Source organism: Podarcis muralis, chromosome 2 (genome assembly GCF_964188315.1).
Source record: "Podarcis muralis chromosome 2, rPodMur119.hap1.1, whole genome shotgun sequence".
NCBI classification, from domain to species: Eukaryota; Metazoa; Chordata; class Lepidosauria; order Squamata; family Lacertidae; genus Podarcis; species Podarcis muralis.
In genome coordinates, this window is record NC_135656.1 from 109,644,645 (window position 1) to 109,669,891 (window position 25,247).

Genomic DNA, 25,247 nt, shown 5'->3' on the forward strand with positions numbered 1-25,247 from the left:
TGATTTTCGGCTTTCAATCCTCCGTACACTAGGTTCCAGAACGCTTTGTTGTTTTTACTCTGAATTGAGTCGAATAATTGTAGCCATTTTTGGGTTGCATATTTCTGTTTCTTTTCAGCCAGAATGTAATGATATTTTCTTTTTTCATCAAGATAAGAGGGCTCTAGTTTAGTGCGATTATTTTTAAATGTTTGGCGCAGTTTTCTTTTTAGCTGGAAACATTCATCATCAAACCAAGGGCTAGCGCTATGTTTAAGTACCCAATCTTTAGGTGGAGTACTAAGCTCTACGAACATTTGGAAGATTTCATTATAAATTTTCGGAATATCACTGTAGGAATTCGTGGTCTTTAAGTTGGATAATATTTGTTTTCTCAGGTTGGCTGTAAGTTTTTGCCCCACTGCTGCACTCATTTCCTGGGACCATTTTAATTGGGTCATTTGTTTGTATTGAGAAGGTTCTATGATATTGTACTTGGTTATTTTGGTTTCGTCCTTTAAGTTAATAGACAACAATAATGGCTGATGGTCGCTTTCAGTACGCGTTCCAATTTTGAGGTCCATGATCGAATTTATAATATTATAATATTATTATTATATTATATTATAATATTATAAGGGACAAGAATATAGTCGATGACACTGCATAAAATATTAAAGTGCAGCCTCATCACAGGAGGAGAAAGGAAAAAGGAAAAAGAAAGAGGGGGAGGGAATCAAATTGGCTCCAAGCCAAAGGCCAGGTGGAACAACTCTGTCTTACAGGCCCTGCGGAAAGAAATCAGATCCTGCAGGGCCCTGGTCTTATGAGGCAGAGCGTTCCACCAGGCTCGGAGCCAGTGTTGAAAAGGCCCTGGCCCTGGTTGAGGCTAATCTAACTTCCTTAGGGCCCGGGACCACTAGGGTGTTGCTATTTATGGACCTTGAGGCTCTCCGTGGGGCATACTGGGAGAGGCAGTTGAGAACAGAAATTGTGCTCCAGCAGCACGGCACCAGCAGGAGGCTCCATTAGCTGAAGTGGTGCTTCAGGTTAAGAACAGTTTCAGGTTAAAAACGGACCTCCGGAACTGTATATGGAATCGACTCCCACAAGGGGTAGAGGTTGGCCATCGGTTTCGGTGGCTTCAAAAGGGGCTTAGACAAAATTATGCAGGGAAGGTTTATCAGCATCGATTAGCTGTGCTTGATGTTGGGTGATAACACTGAGGCCGGTGCCCACCCCCCAAATGCAGCGTCACCTGGGATTCATCACTCCGGTCTCCCATCACACTGATGTGACCCATATCCAAGGACATGAGCACACAACTAGCAGAGTCCAAACAGAAGCTCAGCCTTGAGGAGTAACATCTAAGCCAGTGTTTCCCAACCTTTTTTGGGCAAAGGCACACTTGTTTCATGAAAAAAATCTCGAGGCACACCACCATGCCAGATGGGGAAAGGTCACTTTTTACTTATGTAAAAAAAAATAAAAAAAAAAGTAACAGCATAGAAGGTAGAGAAGGTAGGACTCGAACCAGTGGATTCACGTTACAATAAAGATTTTGACTAAACATGGGAAAGAACTTTCTGCTGGTAAGGGCTGTTCAACAGGGGAATGGTCTCCCTCGGGAGGTTTTTCCCTTCTTGGAGGTTTTTAAGCAGAGGTGGGATGTCTGTCTGCCATGGATGCTATGGCTGAGATTCCTGCACTGCAGGGGTTGTACAGTACTGGATAGCCCTGGGGATCCCTTCCAACTCTACGATTCTATTAGGATCCCTTTTATAAAAGAGAGAACTTTAATGTCACGGCCATTATTTATTTCGGCTTCTCCCAACGGGGCCACGAAGGATCAGAAAAGCTGAAGAAGAGACCCTTCCTCAGAGGAGGCGGGAGACCACCGGACCCGCCGAGGAGGGGAATCCGGCCGCCTTTCCCTCCAGAGCTTCGCCTTTTGCCCCGGCCAAGTTGCGCCGAGGGCGCCTTGCGGGCTCTACGTGGCTTCAGGCGGAGCCTAGGAGCCACTTCCCAGCCTGGAGGGCAGGCTGTGCACGGACCCCGCCACTCTCGGGGCGCGACCCAGACCCGGCTGCCTTCCACGGCCAGCAGAGGTAGGCCGCCGGCTTCTAACCCGGCGGAACTGGGGTGTCCCGGGCGCAGCGCCGCGCTCCCCGCTCCTCCCGCCCCGCCCCCTTCTCCCGGGTGCCCCCTCCCTCCTTTGTTCTCCGGAGCCCCGCCTCCCCCTCTGCCCCAGCTCGCCTATTGGCTCACGCAGCCGCCACTCAGGTGGGGGCCCACTTTGGCCCCGCTCCCCGGCCGCCGAGAGAGAGTGGGAGCGTGCGGGGCGGGGCGGGGCTGGGCGGCCGGGCGTCTCCTTCCCTGCACTGCTTCGGCCGCGTCTGCAGCCGCCGCGGGACCAGGCGGGAGGCCAGTCATGCCCAGACACTGCCAGCCGCTCGGAAGGAGCCGTCGCTCCGCCGGGCAGCGCCTGCCTGTGCGCCCCTCGCTCCCTGCGCCGAGGATGGCGGGGGCGCCGGGCGCAAGGCAGCGCCGGGGCTGCTGGGCAAGCGGCAGATGCTGATGCAGTTTGGGGAATTCCTGTCACAGGGAGCAAGGCAGAAGCGGATGACGGGGCACGTTCCCCGGGGGATCGGGGCCGGAGGATTAGCCCGACTCGCCCGCCTCCCTCCCACGGCACACTAGGCAACGTCCGGCGGCACACTAGTGTGCCGCGGAACACCGGTTGGGAAACACTGATCTAAGCATAAAAAAAGGTAAAGGACCCCTGACAGTTAAGTCCAGTCGCAGACGACTCTGGGGTTGCGGCGCTCATCTCGCTTTACAGGCCAAGGGAGCCAGAGTTTGTCCGCAGACAGTTTTCCTGGATCATGTGGCCAGCAGGACTTAGCCACTTCTGGGGAAACCAGAGCAGTGCACGGAAACGCTGTTTACCTTCCACCTGGAGTGGTACCTATTTATCTACTTGCACTGGCGTGCTTTCGAACTGCTAGGTTGGCAGGAGCTGGGACCGAGCAACGGGAGCTCACCCCATCGTGGGGATTCGAACCGCTGACCTTCTGATCGGCAAGCCCAAATGGCTCAGTGGTTTAGACCACAGTGCCACCCGCGTCCCAATTTATTGCAAATTAAATCAAACATAACAGAACAAACAAAACATGGTTTCTTTCTCTGTCTTTCGTCCTCGGAGAGAGAACTGCAAAAGCAATAGCTATACGGAGTGGAAATAGCGTATCTCCCTTTCTGCTCACAAGACTCCAATATTCAGGGCTGGAATGTAAACAGACATGTGACATGTAACAATCCCACACACCTGCAGCACGGGAGGAATAGAATTCCCAGCACTTGAAGGGGTGCAGCTCTGAATGCCAAATGCTTGGAAGCATCACAAAAGGCAAGGAATCGGGGTCCATTTTGTGTGTGTGTGTGTGTGTGTGTGTGTGTGTGTGCGTGCCCTGCTCGGCATAGTTCATAGCTTCTCTGAGTTATTCAAGCCCCTTCACCACAGCAAGGCAGTGATCCATGAAGGGGAATGTATGGAAGGGGGTTTATGGAAGTGAGAGCTGGACCATAAAGAAGGCTGATCACCGAAGAATGGATGCTTTTGAATTATGGTGCTGGAAGAGACTCTTGAGAGTCCCATGGACTGCAAGAAGATCAAACCTCTCCATTCTGAAGGAAATCAGCCCTGAGTGCTCACTGGAAGGACAGATCTTGAAGCTGAGGCTCCAATACTTTGGCCACCTCATTAGAAGAGAAGACTCCCTGCAAAAGACCCTGATGGAGAAGGGGACGACAGAGGACAAGATGGTTGGACAGTGTTCTCGAAGCTACCAGCATGAGTTTGACTAAATTGCGGGAGGCAGTGGAAGACAGGAGTGCCTGGCGTGCTCTGGTCCATGGGGTCACGAAGAGGCGGACATGACTAAACGACTAAACAACAAGAGTGTGTGTGCGTGCACACACAGAGAGACCCATTCAAGCAGTGCCTGGAAATTTGTCCTGTGACTTTAAAAATACTGATTATGCAAGAGCTGCAGCCACACAGCTTCTCCTTCCCGTTCCTTTCCAGCCCAGTTGTCTGATCTCTCCTGCAGCTGCTGTGCTGCGCACCTGGAGTTTGGCTCGCTACAGCAGGCAGGAAGGTGACGAGGATGAAAGGATCACGACTGCCATAAACTTGTCACAAAGGACACCTTCTATCAGCTAACTAGCAGTTGGTGGCCACCTGCAGACATTGCCCAATACCAGTTTTAACTAATGGATTCCAGCTAAATGAAACTGACTTTCACCAACTGGGAAGTTGGTTTTGTAAACCCGTTTGCATACAATTGCATCAGGCTGCCAGGAAGAATTTCAAGGACCTGCAAGCCCCTTTTCTGAAGTCTTGTCCGTCTGGAGACTAACATTGAAGATGGAGGATGAAGATGGGTACATGGCTATAGACCCAGCCACCCGGGACGTGTACCCAAGACCACCTCTCAAGAAAACCAAAGGTACTTGACTTTGAAATGTCCACACTTTTTCTTTAAGGAGAGCAGCCGTTGCGACTAAAAAGGAAGTTTCTTAAGAGGAAGCCTGTAGGTTTGATTTGGAAGGAGTTTGTAGTGAACTTTGTGCGTGTGGCTTTTTCTTCTTCTTCAACAAAATCATTAAAATCAGGTGTGTTTTAGTATGCAATTGTCCACAGAATGTGCAGTTGCTGATAATGTGCAATTTGAAAATATGAGCAGGGGATTAGACACAATAGATATGTGTGTCTATTAAGCACTTAAGAGACAGGCAATGTCAGAGAGAGCATGTACACTGATTTTATAATGGTAAAATGTGCTCAGTTTCTGTACTTAAACTGTCCAAATCATATTAAAAACTTTTTTCTTTTTTTTCTTTTCTTTTTTGGCCACAATCTCCTCTACCTCACCTTCATTTCTGGTCATGTTTCATTGCATCCTTAAACACCAAATACCCTTAAAGTACCACTTTTTTGTTCCAGCTAGTTACTGCACTAAGGCAAATACATAAATGAATCATTGCTGTGATAGATATGAACAACTGACCCTCTGGCCCTATTGATACAGGGTGTGAGCAAGGAGCAGATAATAATAATAATAATAATAATAATAATAATAATAATAATAATAATAATAATTTTTATTTATATCCCACCCTCCCCAGCCAAAGCCGGGCTCAGAGCGGCCAACAACAATAAAAGTAACACATAAAAGCATGATTTGAACTCCTTCCTTCCTTCCTTCCTTCCTTCCTTCCCTCCCTCCCTCCCTCCCTCCCTCCCTCCCTCCCTCCCTCCCTCCCTCCCTCCCTCCTTCCTTCCTTCCTTCCTTCCTTCCTTCCTTCCTTCCTTCCTTCCTTTTTAGTGTGTGGTGTATGATGGGGAATGCAAGCAATTAAAATAATAGACCTCTTTGCACTAGATGTGCTTGTGACATTTTCTGAGGACAGCTTCCATTCCGCTACTCAGAAATTGTAACCCCAACCTGGCTGAAACAATTCATGGCTAGGTTCCATGGTAAGGAACAAACCGGCTTGCCCACCCTTCTGCTTGTTCCATGCCTTACACAGACGGGAATTTTCCCTTTCTCTCCAAACCACCGTTAATTAACCTGAGTAAACGTTTTGGATACTAACTGCCTGGAGCATGCAGAATTTCCAGATGATGTTCTTACTGAATCGTGCCTGATCACCTGGATTACCACAGTGATTATTACCACATGAAAGTATATTACTATGGTAATGACAGCTCAGGAAGCAAATACAAATTAACAGGCACACAGGAAACCAGACCTAATTCAAAACACAAAAGACTCCATAAATATAACCTTGATTTCATGAGCGTTAGCAACAGAGCTGAAATGAAAAGCTGAGGAAATTTCAAGATTTTACAAGATTTCGGGATTCAGTTCATTTTTAAAAAAAAATAAAAGATTTTTCGGTTATGATATTGAAAATCTGATGGTACTGGAGGGTTCTTTTAAATTGCTAATGGGATAGATCTGGGTCTTGATAATTTGTGATATGCTTTTTTAAGAATCTGGGTTCAATATATTTATTTGTTTTATTTATTTATTCAACCTAGACACCGCCCTGTACCCAGAGGTCTCAGGGCAGTTCACAACAAGACCACAACATATAAAATCAAACTGAAAGCAATAACCCAATAACCCCCCCCCCAAAAAAGCCACATTCTAAAAGGGTGTTGGATGTCAATAAGATCAACCAAAGGCCTCGTTAAAAAGGAATGTTTTTGCCTGGTGTCTAAAGGTGTATAATGAAGGTGCCAGGTGGACATCCCTGGGGAGAGCATTGCACAGACAGGGAGCCACCACAAAGAAGGCCCGTTCTCATGTTGCCACCCTCTGGACCTTTCAAGAAGGAGGGCCTCAGAAGATGATCTCAGGGTCTGGGTAGGTTCATATGGAAAGAGGCGGTCCTTGAGGTATTGCGGTCCTGAGCAATATAAGGCTTTATAGGTCAAAACCAGCACTTTGAATTGAGCCCGGAAACTAATTGGTAGCCAGTGCTGATGGACCAGGATCAGTGTAATATGCTTGAACCGTCTTGCTCTGGTGAGCAAACTGGCCGCTGAATTCTGCATTGCCTGAAGTTTCTGAACCGTCTTCAGAGGCAGCCCTATGTATAACACATTGCAGTAATCTAACCTTGAGGTTACCAGAGCATAGACAACAGTAGTTAGGCTATCCCTGTCCAGATAGGGGCATAGCTGGGTCACCATCCGAAACTGAAGGAAGACACTCTCGGCCACTGAGGCCACCTGAGCCTCGAGCAACAGCAGTGGATCCAGGAGTACCTCCAGGCTACGAACCTGCTCCTTCAGAGGAAGTGTAACCATCAAAAGCAGGTGACCTCCCAGCCACCTGGACTAGGGAACCACTCACCATAGGATTGGAGAGGTCAGAAAGTCATAGTACGAGTACCAACAGCATCCTGGGGTTGAAAGGCTCAGAGTTTACCATCTCCGGTACATGTGATTTTAGAAAGCTCAAGAACGTTTGAGCCTCTGAGACACAAAAAGGAAGCCAGTCTAGTTTCAACTGTTGCTCAAGAGCAAATACTTGCACATCTGCAGCTGCTCGAGATACACTTAGACACATATCCCTACATTAAATTTTTAAAACTCCTCATTGAATTCTGCTTCCATGTGTGGATCTCCATTGCCGGTTAGGTGTATGTGGTCTTCCACAGAGCAATGAAGTCATTGGATCCCTCTGTGGTCTTGGTTGCCGCTTAGTACCAGACTCAGTAACAGCAGCAGTGAACACTCAACGGTGTGGAGGGAAGGGAGCAGCCAGTGGTCTTCACCACAAACTTTTAATTCCACAGATCCATCCTCCAATCTTATCTGGTGGAAAATTGGCCTTGGCATTTCACTGGCAGGAATTGTTGCTTTGACACTGGCTTTGATCATTCTCACTCTTCCAGGTAAGTAATCCCTGTTCTGATCATTCTGGTTTGTAAGAGGACTTCCTCATGCCATTAATACTGTTGCTTTAATGCAATAAATAAGGTAGAGTTCCTATTCATTTGCTGGACAGGAATCAAGCATTTGCTCCCTTGGTCCTCTTGCAGACATATTGCATTTGTCCAGTCTCCCTTGCAGAACAGTTTCTGTCTGCAGTGCTTTCTGCCCTTTCTTTCTGTAGGGAAAAGCCTAGATGGTTTCAGATGCCAGGAAGCAGAGTATTATTCATATTGGGGTGCGTGTCTATTCCATCTGCCAACCCGCAGTCCACCTGCTGTTCCTTTTGTCCCCTCCTTTTGGAGCAGACTTCTGCATCCTGGTGCTGTTGATTTCCAAATTTCACCAGCCCAAATTCCAGCATGGCCCAAAGTCTGAAATGATGGAAGTTGTGATCCAGAAGCATATGGAAAGCATCAGGTTGGGGAAGGATGCTCTGAAGGGAAGAACCTAGCCAATGTTATCAGCTGCCTGCGACCAGAAAGGATGTCATAAACTTTCCACTTACTCCTTATACAATGTTTTGTTGTTGGTTTTTTGTTATAATGTAGATGTTTTAGTGTAGGCCGCTTTGGTAGCCAATATTGACTGGAAAGCAAGACAGATTAATATCCTTAATAAAGAAATAATTGTGAGCCAAGGCCCCGGGCCCAGAGTTCCCTTAGATAATAAACACACGGACACAATTATTTTAGGTTAATGGGATAAATTAGGCCACAACTTTATTGGTTACGGATGTGAGTGGTTTGGCTTAGGCTTGGGTGACACCTGCTATATATTGACTCTTGCCCGTCTGCAGGGAGTCACACTAAGGGTAAACCACCAGTAGTGGGAGCCCTATAACATACGTCAAATGGGGCATCCCCTCTCTGAAACAAAGGCTTACCCAATGCCTAACCTTAAAAAGTTGTGACAATTGGTACAAGGTAGGCGAAAACCAAATGGCTAGTGCCATTTGGGCAGCTGGGGGCATGGCAGTGGGGTGAGTCAGAATGACGTGGGCGGCATCCCTCCGCAGGGTCCCTAAAGGTCCTGGATGTGGGGCTGCCACACCGCCCACCGCAGAAGGTGAGCAGATCTCTAAAACAGCAATATTTTGTTGCTAAGGAAATGAGGCTTTTTCCATTTACCCAGATGTGATCTGTACAGAGATATAAGCAACTCACAAGAGCTATTAGTAAACTTCATTTTGCTGAACTGAAAGTCTAACAGGAAGTAGGAAGCAAAAAGTAAAAATAAAAAAGCTAAGTAGGGTAAGATTGGGACTGTATTTTGTACAAAGGCAGCATGTCTATTTCTTGTGGTTGGTTTTTTTGTCCTGTTGTCCTTAATTGCTATCAGTTCTCTAATGTCTTCCATGGCTTCCAAGCTTCCCAAGGCTCAGCTCAAAGAAGCCAGGTGACCTTGCCACATCCAGTGATCTACTCAGCACAACAATGTGACTACCCAAACAGCAGTGCGTTCGAACGTCTCTCCAAACTGCCAAGATACGATTCATGCAAAGACGCTTTTGCCTCATGTATGCGTAAGTACGGTAGTTCTGTGGTGGGTGGGTGCGAATCAGATGCAGGAGTCCTTTGATTCAAAAACACAAACATTAATCATGCTTCTTCTTCACGCTGTGAAATTCATTGCCCTGAGATGCGGCGATATCACCCATTAGCTCAGATGTGCAAAATCTTAGAGCAGCTTTCCCTATCTCTGTGCCCTCCATATAGGCAAGTTGTTAAAACAGCAGTGTTGAATAAAGCGAAAAACTGGGTATGTTGTAGGAATGTTCAGGGTGGCAGGAAAGGATATAGTGTTCATTAATATCCTTCCTAACTTGCGTTAACAAGTTTCTTTACTTAGCAGAGTGCATTCTCCTTTACACAGCAGCAGTGGCGTAGCGTGGGTTGTCAGCACCCGGGGCAAGGCAAGTAATTTGCGCCCCCTAACCCGTGGATTTGCGCCCCCTAACCTGTGGATTTGCCCTAACCCCAGATGTTGCGCCCGGTGCGGCCGGCCCCCCCTGCACCCCCCACGCTACGCCACTGCACAGCAGAAAACTAGATGCAAACTTTTGTGAGTTTCTTAAGACAATATGCAATTCAGTCTGGCTTGTCCAGATTGAAATGTGTTCTAATGTTTTCCTGGTAAGACCACTTGAATCCCTCCTAAAAGAATAAAGACACCACAGTCTTATTCATAAGCAATAAAAAGAAAGTTTACTCAGGCAGAGCACAGTGTGATCCGTGAAGGCAGGGTTAAGGCTTAAAGTTACAAGAATATAGAAATAGGTTTACCCCATATGTGGGTTGACCTAGTGACTGCAGTTGGCAATCTTGGAAGCTTGCAGGATGAAAGGAAGATGGGAAAGAGAGAGTGTGGCACCATGCCTTGTCCTTTTACCAGGTCTGGAAAGGTCATGCCCACCTGTTAGTCACATGCAAGGAAGGATGCTCAGGCCAGGAGGAACAGGAAGTTTCAACTGGCTGGACCAAATGCATGCCCACTCTAGCAAAACAAGGAATGTTGTACTTGACTGCTCTCAGTGAATTACATACCACACAAGTACGTTAAGATGACTGGCTATTTTGCTGAAACTGGATAGGGTGCCAAGTGTGCATCCCTGTGAAGATAGTTCCACAGACGTGGAGCCACCCGCCACTACCAAAGAGGTTCTTAGCCCATTTGGCACCTGCCTCGCTGTCATGACAATGCCTTTGGGTTCAATCCCCGAATAGTAGACTCTGGAGAAAGAGGAGGAAGATGAGGCAAGAACAGATGGAACCCCTGTCTCCATTTGGTTCTAGTGTGAAGACACAACTTCCAGCTCCTTCCCTTCCTGATGAGGAGAGTTGCCAGAATTTAGGGAAGGTTCTGAGCAGTGGCTTAGGATGGCTAGTCAGGAATCAGGGTGAGGAGGCAGGTCCCATGCTCTCTCCCTAGACCAGATGCCACCTCAGGAGCTGGGAGAAGCTGCATCCACCCAGACCCAGTGACTGCTTGCAAACCAGCAACTCACACCGAGATGGAGACTTTGAAGCTAGATGGGTGGGTATGAACACCTTGTTGTCCAGGAAAGGGATAGTGCCAGCCTAAGCTGATAGTCAAGGGACGCGGGTGGCGCTGTGGGTTAAAACACAGAGCCTAGGACTTGCTGATTAGAAGGTCGGCGGTTTGAATCCCCGCAACGGGGTGAGCTCCCGTTGCTCGGTCCCTGCTCCTGCCCACCTAGCAGTTCAAAAGCACGTCAAAGTGCAAGTAGATAAATAGGTACCGCTCCGGCGGGAAGGTAAACGGCGTTTCCGTGCTCTGCTCTGGTTCGCCAGAAGCGGCTTAGTCATGCTGGCCACATGACCTGGAAGCTGTCTGTGGACAAGCGCCGGCTCCCTCGGCCAATAAAGCGAGATGAGCGCCACAACCCCAGAGTCGGTCACGACTGGACCTAATGGTCAGGGGTCCCTTTACCTTTACCTTTTTAAGCTGATATTCGGTACTGGTCATCATAGAGATCATCTGAGCCTCCAGTGACAAGCTGAATTTAGGAGCTCCTCCAAACAATACACCTGTTGCTCCACAGGGAATGCAACCCCATTTATAAAAGGTGAACTTCCCAACTCCCAGACCTGGAATGCACTCAACATTAACATCAAGCATTAAGAAGTTCAACATACATTTTGAATTGTGACCAGCAGCCAGTAAAAAAATGTTTAAGAGTGGGCAAAATGTTTCATTCAGTTGATCCCATTCAATAGTTTTAACAGCTGTATTTTGGGCCAATGGCAACTTCCGCAGCTTCTTCAAAGACAGCAGCTCCATGTGCAGCACATTGTAGAAGTTGAGCATGTTAAAAATGCTATATAGTCTGACTGGAAAATTGCGGGTTTCTGGCATTGTTCATTGGGTTTCCTCTGCTGCAACAACATACTTAAATGAGCAGAATGTCTCTCCAGGGAGAACAAGGGACTCCAGCTACATTAGTTAAAGGGGGTGGGGCATTATAAATGTGTTATAACACTGACACCAGATGGCTCTGTACAGTTCGATCCTTCAGCAATGTGATTTTGCATTATGAGCTTTACAATGCATTTTCCTGAAATGTTTTTTTTTAATGTCTCTTTTTTTAAGTGTCTAGATCCAGCCAACCTCGGCCTGTAAAAATGTTAGCCCAAGGTCACATGAATGTTTGTTTATAATTTTATGTTCTTCAGTGAGCTCAGTTTGATCCCAAACCTCATGATCTTCCTAACCTTTTCACATCTTCAAGGAACTAATGACTCATAGGGCAACTGGGGGTTAAGCAAGATGGAAGTTGCAGCAAGAGCTGAATTTGTCACCGACTTATTCTGAAAATTCTACTGTCGTCATTAGCATATGATGGCAGCTTCCTGAATCTCCCCTTAATCATAATAAGGCAAAATGCTTTTAATATCAAACTTTGAAAATTCAGATTAACTTGTTGAAAATCTTCCATATTTGACATTCCTAGAAAGGGACAGCTCAGTCCATAGATCATGAGACTCTTAATCTCAGGGTTGTGGGTTTGAACCCTTGTTGTTGTTTAGTCGTTTAGTCGTGTCCGACTCTTGGTGACCCCCATGGACCAGAGCATGCCCTATGTTTGAACCCTATGTTGGGCAAAAGAATCCTGCATTGCAGCGGGTTAGACTGGATGACCCTTGTGGCCCCTTGCAACTCAATGATTCTATGAAAGTTCAATTTCTTTTATTTATTTATTTATTTATTTATTAAGATTTTATTAAGATTTTTTCAAAAAAAAATAACAACCAACGAAAGTCAACAAAAATCACAAAAACAAACCACAAACATCAAAAATCCAAACAAAAAACAGAAAAAAGAAAAATACAAAAGAGAAAATTTAGCATTAAAAAAACACTCTTTCATATTGACAACTTTCAAAAACCTTATTCTCTTTACTTCCACCCGCCTTCCCTTCTTGTATTCCATTTTAAAAATTAGTTTAGCAAGATCATTCATTATTTCATTTAAACCTTTATCCCTCCCTTTATAGTCTTGTTTATCTTAATCGCTAGAACCCCTTCATTTCATTTTCAGAGCCCTCAACATTCATAAATTTTACAGTATTTTTGTAGATAGACTTTAAACTTCTTCCAGTCCTCTTCCACCTGCTCTTCTCCTTGATCTCGGATTCTGCCGGTCATTTCTGCCAGTTCCATATAGTCTATTACTTGCATCTGCCATTCTTCCAAGGTGGGTAGATCTTGCGTCTTCCAATGCTTTGCAATAAGTATTCTTGCTGCTGCTGTAGCATACATAAAAAATATTCTATGAAAGTTCAATTTCAACCTTGTTGGTTTTCCTTCTTTTACATGCAGGTGAACCTTCTGACATCTGCATACAAGTGCCAAAGACCCCCATCACTGCAGCAGTCAATGAAACAGCATTCATCCCTGTTGATGTCCAAGTCCCAAAGACTGACTGGGATTTCGTTGAAATCCAGTGGCACCACATCAAAGGAGCGGGAGAAGACTTCATTCTGAAACTTAACATGAGGTCATGCAGCCTAACCAGCAAGCCGCAGAAGTGGTGGCAGCGTTATTGCCACCTCTTTTACGAGGCGTTGCCGAAACATCGGAGGAGAGTGTCGGTCATGACGAACGCTTGGCTGGTCATCTGTAATGTGCAACCGGAAGATTCTGGGAGATACCAAATCACAGTGATATCCAACAACATGAAAGATGCATGTAGTTTTGTGAATCTTTCAGTGGCTGGAGGTAAGAGGAGGCAGAGAGGTGTATGGAGGTTTGGTACACTACAGCACAGACCTGGGCCTGCAAAACACAGCACAAAACCATCCTGGGTGAGCCCAGAATTAAGCGGAAAAACTTTTTTCTGGCTTGCACCTTTTCAGTCTCCAGGGTGGAGAATGAGTCTTTGAATTCTTTACCACGTGGAGGTGGAAGGGAGAGAACCCTGAGCACAGAAATTGAGCATTACCAAGAGATAGAAATTGTGCTAGTTTTCTATGTGTTTACATGAGGAAGCATTTGACTGTGCCAAACCCCATCTCCAGCTTGGCATAACAGAATCTGAAATGCATAAACTGGTTCTTGGAGGCAAGGAGCAGGAAACCTCTGTGCCAGAAAACAATCAAGAAGAAGAGTTTGGATTTGATATCCCGCTTTATCACTACCCTAGGGAGTCTCAAAGCGGCTCACATTCTCCTTTCCCTTCCTCCCCCACAACAAACACTCTGTGAGGTGAGTGGGGCTGAGAGACTTCAGAGAAGCGTGACTGGCCCAAGGTCACCCAGCAACTGCATGTGGAAGAGCGGGGAAGCGAACCCAGTTCACCAGACTACGAGTCCACCGCTCTTAACCACCACACCACACTAGCACTCTCAAGGTGCACAAACATAAGGCATTTACACATCTGAGTAACAGCTAGGCAGGGGGCAGACTTTTTGTCCTATTGGTCTATGGTGCAATGTGAAATCTGTTTTGCATCTTATGGGGTATAATCTAATTAAATGTTCATAACATATTGCTTTCTATGCACTTTCAGAACCAATCTGTAGAATGTGATAGTTCTGGCCTACAGTTGATGTGATCAAATGTACCATGTTTGGGATTTGTAAATCCTTTAAATAAGGCTCCCCCCCCCATCCCCCATTGTATCCTACATAGAGTACAGGCATAGATCTCATGAACTGAGGGCATGTAGCCTTGAATAAGATCTGGCAGATTTAACAAAGTATAAAATGTAGTACTGGAGTGCCATCTGGAATGGAATTGGTCTTTGGGGTGCTTTGAGGAAGTCATTTTGCATTCTTTTCCTCTAGAAAAGTGAATATATAGAAGGCACTGAACATATCTACTGCCAGTTCTTCCAGGTTCAATTGAAGAAATTCGAATCTGAAGGCTGATCTCTTGTTCTTGCATGTTGAAATTAGGGTACAGCTGAAAATGCACCGTGTTCATAGACTGCAGACAGGGCTCTCTCCTTTCTCATGATCTTTTCAGGGAGACCTTGCAAGCTTTACTTCCCATCCAGCATTGTCCTCACTCTAAATGGACTTCATGACAGTGCCATGTAACGTATGAGATTGGGCAGTGTGATGGAATTTGAAGCCAAATCAGAGTGAGGACAATCATTCCAGCACCATACGGGAGGGAGAAAGAATGGCTCTGAGCAGGAATGGGAAAGGGTACTTGCACATCTGCCTGAAACACCTGGAGCAACTTTATGTTGAGTCAGATCATTGATCCATTTAGCTCAGCTTTGTCTACACTGACTAGATAACATCTGTCTGAAATCCTGGAGATCTGCTGCCCGTCAGTGTAGATAATACTGAGCTAGATGGATCAGTGGCCTGACTTATCCTCCTCTGCTATGCCCCTTTGACTCCAACCTCTGAGTGATGCTGTCCATGTTTTACTTTTTCCCTTTCAAATATGTTAGGAGATGGTGAAGGAAGCAGGCATCCATCACAGTAATTGAAGAATGTCAGGAGAATTTCTCCAGATGTTGTTGGGATAGGTAAGTGACTGTACTTAGGGAAGTTTCTGGAGTTTTATGCTTGTTTACTTGTCTGTTTTTTCACCTTTTAAATTCCAGATCCTACAGTGCATTTATTATATTTCAAACCTGAAACTAAAAACAAACAAAAAATACAGCTAGAAGCTCAAGCAGTCCAGTCCACAACACCATATAAACTGAAGAATAAGTGATTTAAGTTCTCTTGAATTCATTGGGATAAATTCACTAATGCCACGCCAGACTTCACATTACCCAATCTTCACATCAGGCAACCTTTACAATCCAGCTTGTGCACCAAAAAAACCCCACAGTCCTGGAATCCATTGTGTTAGACCATTTCTGATGACCCAGTTTCTCAGGACTCGACTCAAACATCAATGCGTTTGTTTTTGTATGAGGAAGCGAATCTGCTTGTTTGATGTAGCCCTAAATGAAGAGTATTTAGAAATCTATCACTGTAATACATAGGACTGTTGCAGAAAGACTTTCTTCCAGTTTACCACTCCATTCAAAGAGCAAATTGGGTGGAGGACATTGGATGGTAAAAATATGCACCATTCAGCCCCCCACCCCAAACACTTATAACAGTATGATTCAGGTGGTCATCATGAGGAGGCAACTCATCTTTCATCCCCTTTGATAACTACACTTGTCTGATAGTTTAAATAGATTTTGTTCTTGTGCAATAGTTCTGTTCTTTGTTCTCTTCCATAGCAAAAGAGGTAGCAGATGGATCGACAGAACTAGATGGAACTTTATATCAAGCCAAGCTAGACACAGTAAAATGACGATGACAACAACGCATGAATTCCTTTTCTCCAGCAGTCGTTCTCAGAATTTGCCATAAATGACCATTTTTGCACGTCATGGGTGGGAGAGATTGGAGCCAGTGTGTACTAGTAACTGAATTGGCCTTTGATCATGTAGAGTGGAATTCAAGCACCGTCAGCTTTGAGTGCCTAAGTCCCTACCTCTCAGCCTCAACTGTAAAACAGGAGTAACAGTAAATTATCCCCATCATAAGTTTATGAGTTTGTGAGAGCAACGCACAACAAAAACACTTAAATCTGGGACTGGCTAGTGGCTGAATGTTGGACACCTGGCAACCACATGTATGCTGCCTTGTGTCTGAGGACAGAAACAAGGTGGGACATAAATGGAATAATTGCATTTAAAATAAATTGAATGCATAACTTTGTACACTAGTAGCCATTTCAAAATTGCAGTCACACTATTATACAAAGGTCCCTATCCCAAACCATTGCTTATGTACCTTCTGCAAAAAGTGTAGTTATTTGGAAATGTTTCATTTGTGTTGCTCATAAGTCCGTTGCCTCAGCATAGTAATTAAGGCTGCAATTCTACACCCACCTATCTGGAATTAAATCCCATTCAACTACTTGGGATTTTTTTTTCCTGAGCAGACATGTATAGGATGGGACTGTAATTATACAAGCTGTCAAGAAGACCCAAGTGAAATTTTCACCTCATCCATTACTTACTAAATGTCCTTAGCTGGGCCTCTGTCAGCCTCAGCCTTGCACATGTAAGAAGATACTGCTAGCCTATCATACGCGGCTGTTATAAGGATTACTGAGATCACTCTAAATGCTGAAGGGTTTTTCGTCAACAGCATGGTTGTTTTCTGAAATTTAACTTTTTGATTTTTTAAAAACACTTCACATAACACTAAGGAATAGCTAACATCAACCAAGGTTTATAAACCAACAACAAACCATGGCTTACAAATACACCTTGTTCTTGGTTAATAATTCATTTTGTTGGCCAGGTTCAGATTACAAACCATGGTTTAGCATTAAGTATGAACCAGGCCTGTCTTGCCTCCAATAAGGTGATCAAGTGCCCTTAGCTCCTTGCCATGTGCAGTTAGTCTATTGCAGGCTTCCTCAAACTCGGCCCTCCAGATGTTTTGAGATTACAATTCCCATCATCCCTGACCACTGGTCCTGCTAGCTAGGGATCATGGGAGTTGTAGGCCAAAAACATCTGGAGGGCCGAGTTTGAGGAAGCCTGGTCTATTGCCACCTGCTCTTATGGATCTTCAGATCAGTACCAGGTACCAGGCACCAAAAGTAGGGCTTTTGCCATGAGGAGCTCTTGTCAGTGATTATATATATCACCTGATTCAGATCTATTGCCTATTGCTACATGCTTACTGATCACTTTTGCTAGACCAGGAAAAAAATGAGTTCTGTTTTTTATTGTTCAAATTGCACCTAAGGCCCAGATTGATTGAAGGCCCAAACTACATTTCCTTAAATGCAACATTTCCTCCCCACATAACTTTTTGTTTTTATACAGTGGTACCTCGGGTTAAGAACTTAATTCATTCTGGAGGTCCATTCTTAACCTGAAACTGTTCTTAACCTGAGGTACCTCTTTAGCTAATGGGGGCCTCCCGTGGCCACCATGCCGCGATTTCTGTTCTCATCCTGAAGCAAAGTTCTTAACCTGAGGTACTATTTCTGGGTTAGCAGAGTCTGTAACCTGAAGCGTCTGTAACCCGAGGTACCACTGTAATTTAAAACATAAGGTCATTGTGCTCGGCATTTTCCTGCCCTTCCTGTTCTTTGCTGGCTGCTGATTACAGGGGATTTAGAAGGGTAATGGCATACCTTTCAAGTGTCCCTATTTCCCCAGGATATTCAGGGAATTACAGAAACCATCCCGGCTTCTGATTTGACCCTGGAATGTCCTGTTTCCCCCCTTCCATTGCTGCCACTGCTGCCAAGCTTGGGGAGGAGGAGTAGCGGGGACATGTGCTTGCAGTGGAACCCCCGTGAAGCGGAACCCTCGTGCGTGGGGGAGGCAGTTCCCTACCCAAGTGGAAACGGCAGACATGCGCAACGCTCTTGCTAGCCCCTCTCTGCCACCACCAAAGCCACCGCCACTGTAATGCTTTATGAATTTATCCTTATATTTTTGTATGTGTAGCATTTCTTCTTTGTAAGTGTGCCCTGCCTTGGTTTCATTTACATGTTCCTGTATGAAATGAAAGAGAAAAATTATTCTACGTTAATTCCGTTTGTATAATACACACAGGCCACCAGACAAATTTAAATCTTCAGCTGCGTGTGCTTAACTGTCCTGTTGAAATTAAAGAGAGTTGCGCCACAGTCCTTAGCATAAACAGGGCTATTTTAATAGAAATAAACTCACCATGAACGCTTGTTCTCTAAGAATGGCAATGTTGCCCACCTGAGAGGTGAAAGAACTGAGTTCCGGCAAGATCCAGCTGGGGAAAAAAGCCCTGGACATAAGTCTCATGAATGCGCTCTACGCAGGGCTGCCTTTGAAGGTGACCCAGAAACAAATAATCCAGAATGCAGCTGCTAGACTGGTGACAGGGAGTGGCCGCCGAGACCATATAACACCAGTCCTGAAAGACCTACATTGGTTCCCAGTACGTTTCCAAGCACAATTCAAAGTGTTGGTGCTGACCTTGAAAGCCCTAAATGGCCTCGGTCCAATATACCTGAAGGAGCATCTCCACCCCCATCGTTCAGCCCAGACACTGAGGTCCAGCTCTGAGGGCCTTCTGGCAGTTCCCTCACTGCGAGAAGTGAGGTTAAAGAGAACCAGGCAGAGGGCCTTCTCGGTAGTGGCACCCGCCCTGTGGAACGCCCTTCCATCAGATGTCAAGGACTTTTAGAAGACATCTGAAGGCAGCCCTGTTTAGGGAAGTTTTTAATACTTGATGTTTTATCGTATTTTAAATATTCTGTTGGGAGCCGCCCAGAGTGGCTGGGGAAACCCAACCAGAGGGGCGGGGTATAAATAAATTGTAGTGGTGGTGTCTTGAAGCAGATAGTGAGATCTGGAAAAGAGTGGGAGGAGCTCAGAGAGCTAGAGTATCCCAGAGTGGGCTGCAGGGTGGAGGTGGCAAATTCCAGACAAGAGATCTCATATTCCAGGAACGGGCATAGCAGCCCAGGACATCTGGATAACAGTGGGATAACAGGGGAGTGTCCCACTGTTCTCCTTTCAGATATGCCTAGTCTACCTCCTCCTGTCACCCCAAATCCTTCGCCTTTAGGGGAAGCAGCTGAGAGTAAAGTGGAGCCAGCCTCAATTCCACCTCCATCACCATGGACAGGGAGAGTCCAGTGCTGGCGCATGAAGAAACCTCTTTTAGACGATGCAGAAGGAGGGATGCCCATTTGCTTGCCCAGTCCTGGAACACCATCTGCCTGTCATGCAAATAGCTTTGTCTGCCCCACTCTTCAAAAGGAAGGTGTGGGGAGTGTCACTCGTTGGATCAGTGTTTTAGTTCGTGCTCAGCCATGCATTTAAACTCTCACGTACCTGTTAATTTCTACACTCTGTGCCTTGCCTTACGTACCTATCTGACCTAAAAATTAAAGCCTTCGCCAGAACTGGAGTTGGAAGTTCGATTTCTTCATCTGACAGGGAGGGTCAGGCGTCTAAGCAGAAGTAAAAAGGTAAAGGGACCCCTGACCAATAGGCCCAGTTGTGACCGACTCTGGGGTTGCGGTGCTCATCTCGCTTTATTGGCCGAGGGAGCCGGCATACAGCTTCCGGGTCATGTGGCCAGCATGACTAAGCCACTTCTGGCGAACCAGAGCAGCGCACGGAAACCCTGTGTACCTTCTCACCGGAGCGGTACCTATTTGTCTACTTGCACTTTGACGTACTTTCGAACTGCTAGGTTGGCAGGAGCAGGGATCGAGCAACGGGAGCTCACCCCGTCGCAGGGATTTGAACCGCCGACCTTCTGATCAGCAAGCCCTAGGCTCTGTGGTTTAACCCACAGCGCCACCTGTATCCCAACCCCTAAGCAGACGTAAGGCCCATTAAAGTGAATGAGACTTATCCCCAGGCAGCTATAGACCGCCATCCTATAGACAGCAGCCTGGGCATCCTCTGGCAACCACAAGCCAGATGCAGCCATCCAGGGCCAGGTCTCCCTATTGGTCCTTGGATCTCTCTCCAGGCCACAGCCCTCACCAGACCTGTTCTGCACCTGCCTTAAGTGCCTTTGCACCTGACTGTAATATGTCCTTGAAGTGTGGAAATGCCTCTTGGCTGCCTGGATGGAGAGATGAGGGACAGTGTGGAAACCTCTGACTTGTGCATGGCTGTTTTTTGAATGACTGTTATGTACTCTTCTGCACAGAAGGGACAAATCTATCAACAAATCATAGAATTATAGAGCTGGAAAGGTCCACGTGGATCATCTAGTCCAACTCCCTGCCATGCAGGAATATTTTGCCCAGCATGGAGCTCAAACCCATGACCCTGATATTAAGAGTCTTGTCCTCTACCGACTAAGCACAAGTTTCTGTTTTTTCTGTTTTTTTCCATTCTTAAGTCCAGTTTGCCACATTTCTGGAGTATGCCAATTTTTAATTTTATTTTTTATTCCTCCAGGAAAACACGTCAGCATTTAATGCAATCATAATACACACATTTGTGCAAGGAAAAAAATATTCATGTATGCATTTTTAATGTATATATCTCTCCCAATATATTCATTTTTGTACAATGTTTGGGTTGGAGAACTGTGCCCCAAAATGTCAGACAGGAGTGAATTTTGTAGGGTAGCTGTGTTTCCATTTGCATATTAATATGAGAACGGCAAATTAAGTAGGTTCATATTAAAATGCAGACCTGAATGTCTCTCCCCCCCCCATCCCTAGGCAGAAGTCACCTGTTGGTTCCCTTATGTGCGCACCTTTTAGCCTCTGCTGGGATGCAGCCCCTTTGTCCAGAGGCTCCTTACAACTAGGATACTACATCAGGGGTCAGCAACCTTTTTCAACCGGGGGCTGGTCCACCGTTCCTCAGACCATGTTGTGGGCTGGACTATATTTTGGAGGGGGGGGGGAATTGAATTGCACCACAAATAACCCAAAGATGCATTTTAAATAAAAGGGCACATTCTGCTAATGTAAAAACATGCTGATTCCCGGACCGTCCATGGGCCGGATTGAGAAGGAGATTGGGCCACATCCGGCCCATGGGCCAACCCCTGTACTACATGGTCTGGGAGTGAGTACCGCTGGACTCAAAGAGACTTGCACTTGAGGAGGCATGCATAGGGTTAAATATTATTAAGCACTTCTAGCTTTGTTGGATTCAGCCCAGAATCAATCTCCAGTCTTCTAACTCTTGTGAAATAAAGAGGTCAGTGTGGAAGAAAACACATTTAATTGTTTTTTACTCTGAGGAATTAGTTTACTGCACCACGCACAGTCTCAAGATAAGCCTCTCAAACAGAGTGTCAGGTTTGCTACCATATACAGAGCTTGTTGTTTTCCTCTCCCTTATTCTATCTAAATCCCCAAGAAACCATTCTGCCTTAAAGCACTCACGTAGTTGCACATTAAGTTTCTTTCTTTTGCAGGCACTAATTTCTCCCTAATTGCTGTCATCATCAATCTCTTTCCTACTCAAGTAAGGGGCCTCAGCTGTTAAAAAGCAAAAAAACCCCACCTCCTTTGATGTTGACTTTGCTGGTAGAGATTAAGGCTGACAGGGGTTATGCACAACCCCAAAGCAACACCTACATTGTTTTCCGGGCTCTCTCTCTCCGGGGAAGTTACTGAGTTTGCATCTGATGATTTTCATCAAGTTCGCTTGTGCTTTAAAAACCTAGAAAGTTAAATTGGCAGTTGTTGAGAAAAACTGCAGGAAAAAGTGTGTGCCGTGGTGCTGCATGTCAGATGAACAGCGATCAGATGAACTTTTTTAAAGCACTAAAATTCTGCTAAACTAAGGTTCTGCCCTGTGCCTTTTTAAAAAAAACCTTAGTTCAGTGCGCAGACATCAGCAGGAGATTGAACTCCATGCCCTGAAAAAACTGTTCCTGCTGATTTTTTGCATACCAAGTCTCAGGGAGCAGCCCAGACCTTTTTCTTTACTTTTCTGGCTCCAAGCTATCCACGCACTCAGTCCGGCCTTTTAAAAACAAATAAATTCTTCTTTCCAAACATGAGCCTTCCGTGGCACAGAGCAAAAGTCGTATAAGCCTCACAAATTTGGGGAGAGGAGGGGGCACCTCACTTTGCTGCTTGAACGCCCCCAGCCACTGCCCCCTCAAGTCAAGGTGAATAACACTGAAGGCCAACCAAGAAATTTAGCAGAAACCTCAACAAGCACATCTCCCTCTCTCTCTTTCTTGTTATTAAAAATGCAACATTAATAAATTAAACGACTGCTGATTTGCTGCTCTTTCATGATGCTCCAAATCAGTGCTTTTTTCCAGAAAAAAAGATGCCGGAATTCACCATGAACACCTCCCTTGTTCTCTTAGAACGGCAATGGTGCCCACCTGAGAGGTGCTGGTACTGAGTTCCGGCAAGTTCCAGCTGAAAAAAAGCCCTGCCCCAAATCAGTAGCCTGAGGCAGCTGCCTCACTGCCTAATGGGAGGGCTGGCCCTGTTAAGCCCCAGACAGCAACATTCAGGAAAGCAACAGGAAGCTTCCCCAGAGGAAATTCTACTGCCTCTCTGGGTCGGGAGTGAACTAATGGCCCCAGTTAGGAACACAGGCAACGTTGCCAGCTCCCAGAGGAGTCTGACCGGAAAGAGATATACACAAAGCAGTAAATTATGAGATACAGCTGGCAACCTCCCAGACAGCTATTCAGGATTCTCAGGAACCTGTTATTTATGTGTATATTTACAACCCTTCTTCACTGAATATTTCAGTCAGTGATGGCAAAAGAAAATAAATTTGGGCAGGGTGCAGCAGGGCAAAAGTATATTTCTACATGGGCAAGTTGTGTCTCACATGTTAAGGTCCCTGAAAGAAAAATAATGTTTGGGGAAGCACTTGACCTTGCTGGCACCAGCCATGATTTCAATCCTAGAGTAATGATCTTCGAATCCTAGAATTGCAGAGTTGGAAGGGACCCTAAGAATCATCTAGTCCAATCGCCTGCAATGCAGAGATTTCAACTAAAGCATCCATGGCAGATGACCAGCCAGACTCTGCTTGAAAACCTCCAGAGAAGAAGAGTCTGCAACCGCCCAAGGTTAAATACAAAAAAAATGTACAGAGAATAATAATAATAACAGACAATAATTACAGAATCCAGAAAAAAACAAGTCAGATAGATGTTTTAAACCAGGCATAGGCAACCTTCGGCCCTCCAGATGTTTTGGCCTACAACTCCCATGATCCCTAGCTAACAGGACCAGTGGTCAGGGATGATGGGAATTGTAGTCCAAAACATCTGGAGGGCTGAAGGTTGCCTATGCCTGCTTTAAACAAACCAAGAACTCTGCAATCAAACCAGCATTACTAACCTGTGGTGAGAACAACAGTGATAATCTCCAATTTAACCAAACCGTCTCAGTCACCCCATCTCTCACCTGGGTCAGCACACTCACTGCCTCTCTTCCTCTCACATCGCTCTGCAGCATATGAGCTACTTTACACTTTTGATCCTCACTCTCAAACCCATCCAGCCTTTCACCCCAAGTGTCACAAATCTTTGCCCACAAGCACTCATATGTAAGATGGAAAGCAAAACCCTGCCACCTCATTTTCAACAGTAACAGCAGAGAGAGAGAGAGAAAATGAGAAAGAGGGGTTTCTCCTTACTGGTGCTGCACCAGTAGGTAAAGGTAAAGGTAAAGGTCCCCTGGATGGTTAAGCCGAGTTGAATTTGACTATGGGGTGTGGCGCTCATCTATGTTTCAGGCTGAGGGAGCCGGTGTTTGTCCACAGACAGCTTTTCTGGGTCATGTGGCCAGCATGACTAAACTGCTACTGGTGCACGGAGGACTGTGACAATTGCCAGAGCGCACGGAAACGCCGTTTACCTTCCCGCCACAGCAGTACCTATTTATCTACTTGCACTGGTGTGCTTTCGAACTGCTAGGTCAGCAGGAGCAGGGAGCAAGCAACGGGAGCTCACCCTGTCGCAGGGATTCAAACCGCTGACCTTCTGATCCGCAAGTCCTAGGCTCTGTGGTTTAACCCACAGCGCCACTTGCGGAGGTAGTGGAAGTCAATTACCCCCCACCCCCCGATCACATAAGCTCAAAGAACAAACAGCTCTGCTGATAACAGGATTTCAATAAAATGTATGCAGGCAAAGGCCACAAAGACACAGTAATAGTTAGCAGTAAACAAAGTTAGATGGGGCTGTGTCAGCAAGATTACAGGTCTAGTCTTTCTAGTATGCTAGGGCGCAGACGCAGCATTGCAGCAAAAAGTATCCAGTGGGTTTTTGCCAGCTATCCTCTGCAGATTTGGGGGGGGGGGCTTTTATTTGGACTCTGTGTGTATTCTTTGCGTGTAAACTGTATAAAAAGTCTCAACGGACAACACCGGGGGATCAGGCTTTGGGAAATATCCTGCTGAATCAGTTAGTTTGCACAAACTAATAAACGCTGGGTTCTCTCTCCTTTCCGTCTCCTGTGTCTCATTGGCAAAATCCAGGAAGAACAGGTTTTAGACCTGCAACAACCCCGCCATGCGACATCAATCCGCCGACCTTATGATTTGCAAGCCCAAGAGGCTGGGTGGTTTAGACCACAGCGCCACATGCGTCCCTAGTAGTGCTGCGGCACTAGTCGTTAGTTTATGGCCTACATATTTGTTTCATTTTTGTATTTCTTGTGCAACTCAAGGTGGTGTGTGTAGACATCCCAAGTGTTCTCCTTTCAGACCCAGTCTTCCTTAGCATGGTTGCTTCTGTCATGTCTCCCTCAGACCACAACCTGAGACTTGCCACAGCGGAGACAGCCCGCTCATTCTGGCATCACTTATCTCCACTTCTACTTTTCTACGCCTCTGTCCTCATCATAACAACGAAAGGATGTTTCACTTCACTTCCCCCAGCTTCCCTTTTCCTGAAGCACGCAGACAACAAACCCATGCGCTGGAAAGAAAGAGCTGTTTCTCAAAGTGCAGGTTGGACGCTACATTTACCCGCAGGAAATTGAGGCCTAGAGAGTAATCTAGGGCAGCCTCAAAGTGAGACGGCAGTTGAGAGAACCAGCAACTCTAGGAAAGTTGACATGAACGAAGGACCTTTTCTTTCTCCCTGAAGAAAGAAAAGTTCCTAATTCTTGTCAGGCACGAAGAAACTTTAAAGGACTTCATTCGAGATATTACAGCATTTCTGGTGGGCTGGAAGCTACATGTGGGCCTTGGGCCATTTTCAGGTGTGTCACAATGCCATGGCCTACCCTTCAGTGCCTCCTCAACCTGTTCCACTTCCCAGCCATCCCACAGCCTTTTTGTTGGAGCAATG

The 25,247-nt window shown here is 45.9% G+C and overlaps 1 protein-coding gene across 1 annotated transcript; it reads left to right on the plus strand.

Annotated features, from left to right (window-relative positions):
* The first annotated feature begins 4,062 nt into the window (after window positions 1–4,062).
* Window positions 4,063–15,019, plus strand: LOC114592789 (uncharacterized). Its single transcript, XM_077925203.1, has 5 exons — window positions 4,063–4,490; window positions 7,354–7,452; window positions 8,859–9,014; window positions 12,832–13,230; window positions 14,918–15,019. The coding sequence occupies exons 1-5, from the start codon at window positions 4,409–4,411 to the stop codon at window positions 14,950–14,952; spliced, it is 771 nt and encodes a 256-aa protein (XP_077781329.1). The 5' UTR covers window positions 4,063–4,408; the 3' UTR covers window positions 14,953–15,019.
* The last annotated feature ends 10,228 nt before the right edge of the window (window positions 15,020–25,247 follow it).